General features: G+C 40.3%; 1 protein-coding gene across 1 annotated transcript; it reads right to left on the bottom strand.

The window, feature by feature from the left end:
* Window positions 1-4,152: 4,152 nt before the first annotated feature.
* Window positions 4,153-7,631, bottom strand: LOC142454226 (olfactory receptor 7G2-like). The gene is made up of 2 exons (XM_075555829.1): window positions 7,539-7,631; window positions 4,153-5,142 (listed from the first exon to the last, which is right to left on the bottom strand). Exons 1-2 carry the CDS (start codon window positions 7,629-7,631, stop codon window positions 4,153-4,155), a joined length of 1,083 nt encoding a protein of 360 aa, XP_075411944.1.
* Between the last annotated feature and the right edge of the window lie 1,947 nt (window positions 7,632-9,578).

Below are 9,578 nucleotides of genomic sequence, written 5' to 3' on the forward strand. Positions count from 1 at the left end.
GCTTCTGTGTTTCTTCCATGTGGGCTTTGTTGCTTCTGAACTAGATGGCCACTTGTTTATCCTTGAGCCTTTACGACCCCAGACGCTATATCTTTTGATAGCTGGGCACCATCAGCTTTCTTCACCACGTTTGCTATGCACACGTTTGTCTTCAAAGATCATATCAGGGAGGTGGACACCCATTGATATGGTTTTTCGTTCTTTGATGTCTGATAACTGGGCCCTTTTGCACCTTGTGGCCAGACAAGCTGGTATGCTTCTTCCATGTGGACTTTGATGCTTCTCAGCAAGATGACCGCTTGCTTCTCTTCAAGATTTTGAGATCCCAGATGGTATATCTTTTGATAGCCAGGCATCATTAGCTTTCTTCATCACATTTGCTTATGCACACATTTTTCTTCAGCAATCATAATGGGAAGGTGTGCATCCTGGAATGCCAATTTAATAGAACAACGTGTTCTTGCATTGAGTAAGTGCTTGAGTGGAGGCCCAATATCCAACATGATAAAACTTTCAAATCACTTATAAAAGCAACCAATTTGGGGGTTGATTGTAGCAAAATACAAAGAAGTGTAATGAAACTTATTTCAGTGGTTTCATTTCATAGTGACCCAATAGAATAGGAATGAACGACCCCTGTGAGCTTCCAGGACTGAAACTCTTTATAGGAATAGAAAGTCTCATCTTTGTCCCACAGAGTTACTGGGATTTTGAACTTTTGACCTTTCATTTAGCAGCCTAATGCTGAACCACTATTCCCCCGAGATTAGGGCTTCTACAGGGTAATAGAAAGATGCACTTAAATTTCAAGAAAATACCAGTATGTTCACTATTCCTATTAGTTGTACAAGACAAAATCACTGAAGACAAAGCGGGTAAATAAGAAAATTTGTGACGAAAGTTGATGGTGCCTGGCTATCAAAAGATATACCATCTGGGGTCTTAAAATATTGAAGGTAAACAAGCAGCCATCTAGCTCAGAAGCAACAAAGCCCACATGGAAGAAGCACACCAGCCTATGTGACCATCAGTGGTCAAAAGGATGAGGTATCAGGCATCATCAGAACAGAAAATCATATCATTGTGAAGGAGGGGGAAGGGTGGAGACCAAAAGCCCATATGTAGGCCACTGGACATCCCCTTACAGAAGCGTTTCATGGAGGAGTTGAGCCAGTGAGGGTGCTGTGTAGCAACGAAGAAACATACAACTTTCCTCTGGTTCCTAAATGCTTCCTCCCCACCCCACTATCATGATCCCAATTCTACCTTACAAATCTGGCTAGACCAGAGGATGTACAGTGCTACAGAGAGGAACTGGAAACACAGGGAATCCAGGGTGGATGATCCCTTCAGGACTAGTGGTGTGAGTGGCCATACTGGGAGGGTAGAGGGCGGGTGGGTTGGAAATGGGGAACTGATTATAAGGATCTACATATAACCTCCTCCCTGGGAGAGAAAACAGAAAAGTGGGTGAAGGGAGACGTCAGACAGGACAAGATATGACAAAATAATAATTTATAAATTATCAAGGTTTCATGAGGGAGGGGGAAGTGTGGTGGGAAGGGAAAAATGAGGAGCTGATGCCAGGGGCTTAGTTGGAGAGCATATATTTTGAGAAAGATGAGGGCAATGAATGTACAAATGTGCTTTACACAATTGATGCATATAATTGATGTGCATAAGGATTGTGATAAGAGTTGGATAAGGCCCTAATAAAATGATAAAAAAAGATTGCATGAATAAAAGAGCATCAAAGGAACAATCAAAATTAAATTTAGGTTGGCCATCAGTAATAGAGTCTGGAATTGTGATGAAATTGAGAGGTAGTTCAATTGTATACTATGTTGAGGATGATGCTTTATTTCTTAAAGTAGTAATGAATTTATATTTTATTATATTGATATTCTTAAAGAAATAAAGACTAGTTTTTCACAATACATTTTATATATTTCTCTAACGGGTAAATCTGAGGAAAGGCCTTTCATATTCTGGAGTCTATATGTTTCCTACAGTCTTCCCATAGAAAAGTCATGTTTCTCAGATTGAGTACAACAATGTCTCAGGTTGAACTTACTTGTGATGAACTTAAAAATGATTGTTTCTTGGATGCTCACCTGGTGGCAAGGTAAGGTAAACACTGGACTGCTAACTGCAAGCATTTTCTGTGGTTCAAACCATTGTAATTTCAGAGGGGGCAAGATGAGGTTATCTGCTCCCATGAAGATTTGCAGACTTCAAAATCCAATATGAGGTCATTGGAGGAGCTGTGGTGGTATAGTGGTTGCTCATTGTGCTGCAATCCACATGGTTGACTGTTCCAAACCACCTGAAGCTCTGCAGGAGAAAGACTTAGCTTTCTACTCCCCTAAACAGTTACATTCTCAGGAACCCACAGGGGGCATATTATCAGACAGCCTTGACTAGATGACAGCGAAATTGGTCTTTTCTCTTTGGTTATGTAAATTTATTAAGATTTGGAATAAATCTCATGGCAGGAGAATGCGTATATTCTAAGACGGGGTACTCACATTTTTTCAGCATGTCAGCTACTTCTAAAATGATCTAGTAAAAATGATCTACCAATTACAAAAATGCAAAACATATTTACTTTTACTTATTCATGTATGCATTGAGAACTTTTTACATGTATTATATATGTTAATGTACATTGCATAACCACATGAGTTCATATCACAGAATACGACACAATCAATTGTGCATATTTTTTGCCATTCCTGAATTTACTCTGATGCACTGAATGGAATGAGGCAGGGAGGCATAATCGGGACCGTAGCTGCTGACAGCCAGCCTCATGCACACTTCCAACTGATCATCAGTCATGGTGGAACGCTGCTTGGACTTAGTGATCTTTATGTGGAAAAAGCTGAATCACGTAAATAAGCAGAGCTTGCAGAACGGTCGATGTGCTCAGGACTGCAGCTGAATGCCGGTTAGCAGCGTCAAAATCTCCCATTCCAAAAGAAAGTGATACGTTTTGTTCTTCTTACATGATCCAGCTCCCCCACTCATTTTAATGCCCTTTCTTATGCTTAAGAGGGAAAAAAATGTCTAGATATTGGCCATAATTTAGCTTATCAGTTTTAGTCCATTTAGAGAAGTTGTTTGCCCATTGATTTGAAAACTAACATTGTACATGATTGTCTGCACTATATATCAATTAAGTGACAAGAATGATGATAGGCTTATGTCTATTTTTCTAATGCCATACAATGTAACCGCACTACATTTATGATCAACTGGTAGATAGAAATCGATGTATTGAGCACCACTTCTAGGAGATCCTAATGCATTTGTTTTGGGGGAAAGTAAAAGAAATTGAATTATGTAAGCTTAGTGCTTGATGATATCTAGGATCGCTGTCCTCTAGAGAGAGGCTCAATTTAACTCCCCTATGAAACCTCAAATGTTCCCTGCTTTAAAATATGTTTTCTTCGGAAATTAACTATTAGCTAAAAGTTCCAAAAAAATGTATCTGTTTTTCTTGCAACAACTCATAGATATCCTGTTTTATATCATGACTACAAACTCCAGACTATACTATCACTAATCCCAGGTCATCCCCTTCATCTAAGCACCTCTGCAGAGATGTAATAGCCACCCTCTCATCTTGTTAATGCTATTCAATGGTTCCAGAACAAAGGAAGTAGAAAGAGTATACTAGGATTAAACACTTATCCTACCGGACGCATGTCCTCTGATGTCTCTTATGAAGAATTTATTACAAATGAGCCTGAGAAAGACAGTGTGTTTTCTTTCTGTATTAGATTCTCTCGGTGGTACCATATCTGCAGGTGCGATGATTATCTGGAATCATGAGGAAAATTACATCTGGGATGAAGCCTCCATGTTCAAGATTTCTGTTCTATTTTGGTAAATTCTCTACATTTTCTCTAAGGAAATATAGCTCTTTTATTTTTTGAGCAACAAACTCTCTGAACATCTCTTAAATATTAATCCAAAGGCTTCATCATTGAGGATGTTGAAATAGCCTACTATTCCCTAGCACAAACTTGAACATATAATTATGATATTTGATGAAATTAAATTTAATGTGAATGATGTTGATGGTCAAAAAGGTATTATCACAGGCAGTTCTGAGTAATCAATAAATTATCAGAGATGATAAAATCATTACAAAGAAGATGTCCTGACAAAGAGTTTTCTCAAGCTCACCTTTATGTCCTTGTTCCTCAGACTGTAGATGAAAGGATTCATCATCTGGGGCACTACAATGTACATCACTGAGGCTACTGCTGTTTTTGTAGAAGACTCGGTAAATAAAGAACTAACATACACACCAACACTTGTCCCATAGAACAGTGAGACAACTGACAGGTGAGACCCACAGGTGGAAAACACTTTATATTTCCCACTCGATGATGATATCCTCAAAACAGAGGAGACAATTTGGGTGTAAGAGAATATGATCCCAGACAGAGGAACACCCACCAAAATGGAAGTAACAGAGTAGATAAGGATGTTATTAATGAGGGCGCTGGAGCAGGCAATCTTGAGGAGCTGAGCAAGATCACAGAAAAACTGAGGGATTTTCAGGTCTGTGCAGAAAGACAGATGCAAAATCATCAGACAGTGCAATAGGGCAACCAATAGACTAGTTAGCAAGGAAAGCAGCATGAGCAGGCCACAGAAGCAGGGATTCATGATGACTGTGTACCTCAGTGGGAAACAAATGGCCACATAGCGGTCATAGGCCATTGCTGCTAGAAGGAAATTTTCAAAAGCACAAAACATCATGACAAAGAACATCTGGCTGAGGCAGCCTGTGAAAGTGATGGTCTGATTCTGTGTGTGGATGTTCACCAACATCTTTGGGATGGTAGTTGTGCTTAAACAGATGTCAGTAAATGAGAGATGGGAGAGAAAGAAGTACATGGGTGTGTGCAGGTGGGAGTCAGAGATAACAGCCCAGACAATGAGCAGGTTTCCAAGGACAGTGACCAGGTACACCATCAGGAACAGGCTAAAAATGATGGGCTGAAGTTCTGGATCATCAGTGAGTCCCAGGAGAATGAACTGTACAATAACTGTGTGGTTTCTGGGTGCTCGACTGTTGATGCCTCTGATGGAAAGATCAAGAAAAGCACAGTTAGGTGTGTGTTCCTGGAAACATCAACAGCAGCAGAAACTGGACACGGACTCTCTCATGTTCAAAGGAGTAGAAGAATACAGGGGACGTCAAGAGACTACTTTCTGGGTTAATTTATTGTTCTTCTAAAAAAGGAAAAAATACCTTTACTTATAAAGGCTAGAATGTATAGTTTCATTATTATTTCCCATATCTATGTTTACATGTTCATTTAAATATTTATCTCTTAAAAAAATGATGAACTTTGGTGGACCATGAATAGTAAACTGAGGACTCTCTGTCATTCCCTAGAGATCAGAGACATACATTAGTGATATTATTAAGATACTTTAAGAATGAAGATGATAAGATGTTGTTAGGGCCATCAAATCAGTTTCAACTCATAATACCCCTGCACTACTGAAGACAACACTGTACAGTCCTGGGACATCTTCCTAATTGCTTGAATCTTGAGCCTTTGCTTTCTGCCTCTGTTTCCATCTATCTTTGTAACCCTTGAATTCTAGTAAATATCATGAAATTTTGTTCAAAGAAAAAGGGTACGTCTAGGTCGGTACAGAAAGACAGATTAATCGTGGGTTGAAAAGCTTTGGCTGTTGATCCACTGTAAAGTCATCTTGAATTTAAGGGCAGAGCAAGAGAGGAAGACAACTGTGACTTCTTTGACACTATGTAACGTTACAAAGAAACTTGACCAGAACATTGCGAACAAAAACATCTCCCATGAGAGTCCTAGCTCCAATTTTTACCCATATTTACTTTAATCACAGGCATGTATTCTTGGGTTTTCCTTTAGTTAAATACTTGCATTGCTTGCAAAACATAAACTAACGGACTTCAGGTTACCTGGCTGGCATCCTGGAGGATGAGTGGCTGACATCTACTCTGGCCGTAGACAAGAGGAGGTCTGTCTTCAGGAAAGACAGAGAGTCTGTGTGAAGCACTATGACGTTCCTGGGCAAAAGAGATCATCTCTGGCTGATGGTCATGTATGACCCCTCCTTACAGGGAAAGAAGTCTTTAAGTGTAATGTCATACTTGTGCTATTTACAGCTTTTCTATCCCTGGAGGATCAATATCCAAAGGTCCTCATTAAGCCAGCACCTGTATTCTCTCTTTTATCCTGGGACAGTGTATATTGTTAATCCTCTCACATTGTGAGGTCAGTTCAACCTTAATTGACCTTGTCCTTATTTCTGCACTGCCCTGCATCATATATGTTATAAATATGGACACACAATTATTTTCTTGGTGGAAGTCAAATTTTCTTTTTAGATAAACAAAGAAATCTCTCTTTGTCAATAATATCAGAAAATGCAAATTAGATATTAGGTGTGGAAGTACAGTTGAAATGTTTGAGTATTTTGAAAATAGGCTTATAAATATTCTTATCTCTCTCTCTCACTGCCACTGAGTTGATATTGACTCATGATAACTCTAAAGGTCAGGGGTGATTTCCCCTGTGTGTTTCTGATACTGCAACTGGACATTTAATAAAAATAGGCTCCAGCAACACCACTATTAGGCATATAACCTAAAGAAATAAAGACATAACATGAGTGCAGGTGTGTGTTCCCATGTTCATAGCAGCACACTTCACAATAGCTGGATATGAGAATCAACCCCAATATGCAACTGTGGAAGGATGGATGCACAAAGGTTGGTACCTACACACAATGTAATAGTATGCACCCCTACAAAACAACGATGAAAACAAGAAACACCACATAATAGCAAAGGACCTGAAACCATTATTCTGAGTGAAGTAAATCAATCACAAATGTACAAGGATTGTATGAGTCCACTTCTGTAGAATAAACACCAAGTAACAAATCTGAGGACCAATTTCTGAACAAACAGAGAGAAGGCTGCCTACAGGGCCTGGAGGAAACCTCATTGCCCTTCTGTGTAGGTCACAAGAGTCAGCGTGAAGGAAGAGTACTCACCCTGACAGGGGTCCAGCCTTTAAGAGGGGGAATTGGTGGACGACCATCCATTTGAGGCCATACAACATGGAAACAAGCCAGGAGCAAATCGATGAGCCGCCACAGCAATGGAAGGAGAAGATTTCCAGAAATTCAAGCCAACATCAAGTGAGGGAATCTATCTACATCGTTGATGAGACACTGATATTGTTGGTGAGTATGGTGGGTAGTGGGGGGAAATTCACCTCAGACCCTCGAAGGGATGCTAATCAGTAAGTGTAGGGAACCTAGAGGAACAATAGTGCAGATTTTATTTTCCTGGGCGCACACTGTGCATATGTTTCTAACCAACCTCCAGTGAATCACTCCATGGGCTAATCACCATGATGATCATGGAAGCTGGACCTTGCAGGCACCACAGCAAATGCAGGGACTACACCTAAAGGAGTTAACACAGAGGCCCTGCTGAGTGAGCTGAACCCTACCTGTAAGCAGCCTGCACCCTTGGAATGAGGACTGGGTACTTTGATAGGAGAGGAAGCAGAGAGTGCCTGCCGCAGCACGGTGGAAGTGGCCATTATTGGACCCTGAAGGAACCCCCAGCTCAGTGAGTGTTTAAGGAACGGGACCCAGCATCATCATACATGTTGTACCTATATGCCCACCTTGCAGTGGCACAACAGGCTCTGATCCATTGAGCAAGGATCTGCATTAGGAAGAATTATTCATGGAAGATTCCCCCTGACATCAGTCCCCATACTGAAAGTCAGCAGCCCCCGATCTAAGAGGAGATCAGCTCTACACAGCAAAAACTCGTGTGTTGCAACTCAAGGTGGATCTACCCCACATAGACTCCTCACACTCACAGTGTCTGGAGTGCTGGGTCATTCGGACAATTGATGATGACAATAATGCAATAGAATGATACCACAGGGGATGATGGACAACACTGTATCTGTTACTGTTGTTTATATGGGATTTAGCTTTCCTACTTGTAGCTTTAAGCCTATGCATTCCTTTCTTTCTTTTGTTCTTTCTTTCTTGTTCTGTTTACTTGGTTGCTGATTGTTTTAGAGTGGTTACAGATACATTTGGTCTTAAATGATTCTCATGTTGTCATATTGCTACCACAAAAGGAAATCGAAGACATTCAGTCTCCAGGGAAAAATTAATGGAATCTGGGTTCCTACTTAACTCTGCTCCTAATTCAAGAACTGTTAGTTCTGATAAAATGATCCTGCTTGATACTAACCTTCATGAAATGATCACTGACTATAATAATGCTACAACAAAGTGTGGTGAAGTAAGTAAATGGTGCCCAGCTATCAACCTGAATAGTGCCTGGGGTCTTATTGGTATGTATTCTAAAAAGTAGCCATCTAAGCAAGGAGTCAACCATGCCAAAAAGGAAGAAGCACACTAGCTTGTGTGATCCAAAGATAACATTTGGAAAATGTGAATATGGCGCAGAGGAAGCATCAGAGCTAAAATTTGGAAACTCAATTTGTAGAAGGCTGTGGAGCACAGTGGGAGCACAAAGCACATCTGCCTTTTCTAGTCTGACTGAGCCCATGGCAGATCCCCTCCAGACCCAGACTAGAGTTCCAAACAGCCTTACTGTCAGGTCTTTGCAATCTTGATTATGCTGAATTGAACTCGATACTTGACCAGTTGACTCCCTTGAAGCGCCCAACCTCTATTTATTTGGGTGCAGGTATCTCTTAGATGTTCCATGACAGAAATTTATTCTCAGGCTCCTGGAGAGTTGATAGGGATCTCCCACTTCCCACACATTGTTTGCATTTTTGTCATGATAGTAATATAATCTTATCCCTACCACCTGAGTATGATTTGTTTCTCATTGTCTTCTGTTTCTCATCGTCTTCTGTTGGGTTTACCAGATGTGAAGCACAGAGGAGTGGAGGTATAATGATAATAACTGATGCAAGGTCATGGGGAATGTAGGGGTGGGGGATTGGCAATAGGGAAGGACAGAGTATTTTAGGAGTAAACAATGAAAGTGGGAGGGGGAAGGGAGCACTGGAACTCATCGTGATTGCACCACTCATTTTAATGGTGATTTAACCATGGATGCTGGTGGGGCAGGTGCTGTAAGATAGACGTGGTGCAGATTGTACAGTTCCCCTTGATATGATTGAAATGTTCAATTGTCTGATACATACGTTTTGTTCCATTTAAAATGTTGTGTGGGAAAGAGACATGCTCTTGGTAAATTCATTCTAGGTCTCAGCATCAGCTGTCATCAAGTTTCAATATCAATATTACAAATTTATTTTCTCATTGGAGTATATTGATACCTGATAGCATTGCTAATTATCCATTGAGCTACTAATTACATGGTTGGCAATTTGAAGTCAGCATCTGCTCTGGCTAATAATGTTGAGGGTTTTTACTAACATAAAAATTTACAGCTACATAAACTGACAGGACCAGTTCTAACAATTTCTTTAGAATGAATATGAATCAGAATCCATTAAAAGAAGCTTTTTTATATCCCTCTCTGG

This window comes from Tenrec ecaudatus, chromosome 1 (genome assembly GCF_050624435.1).
Source record: "Tenrec ecaudatus isolate mTenEca1 chromosome 1, mTenEca1.hap1, whole genome shotgun sequence".
Lineage (NCBI taxonomy): Eukaryota > Metazoa > Chordata > Mammalia > Afrosoricida > Tenrecidae > Tenrec > Tenrec ecaudatus.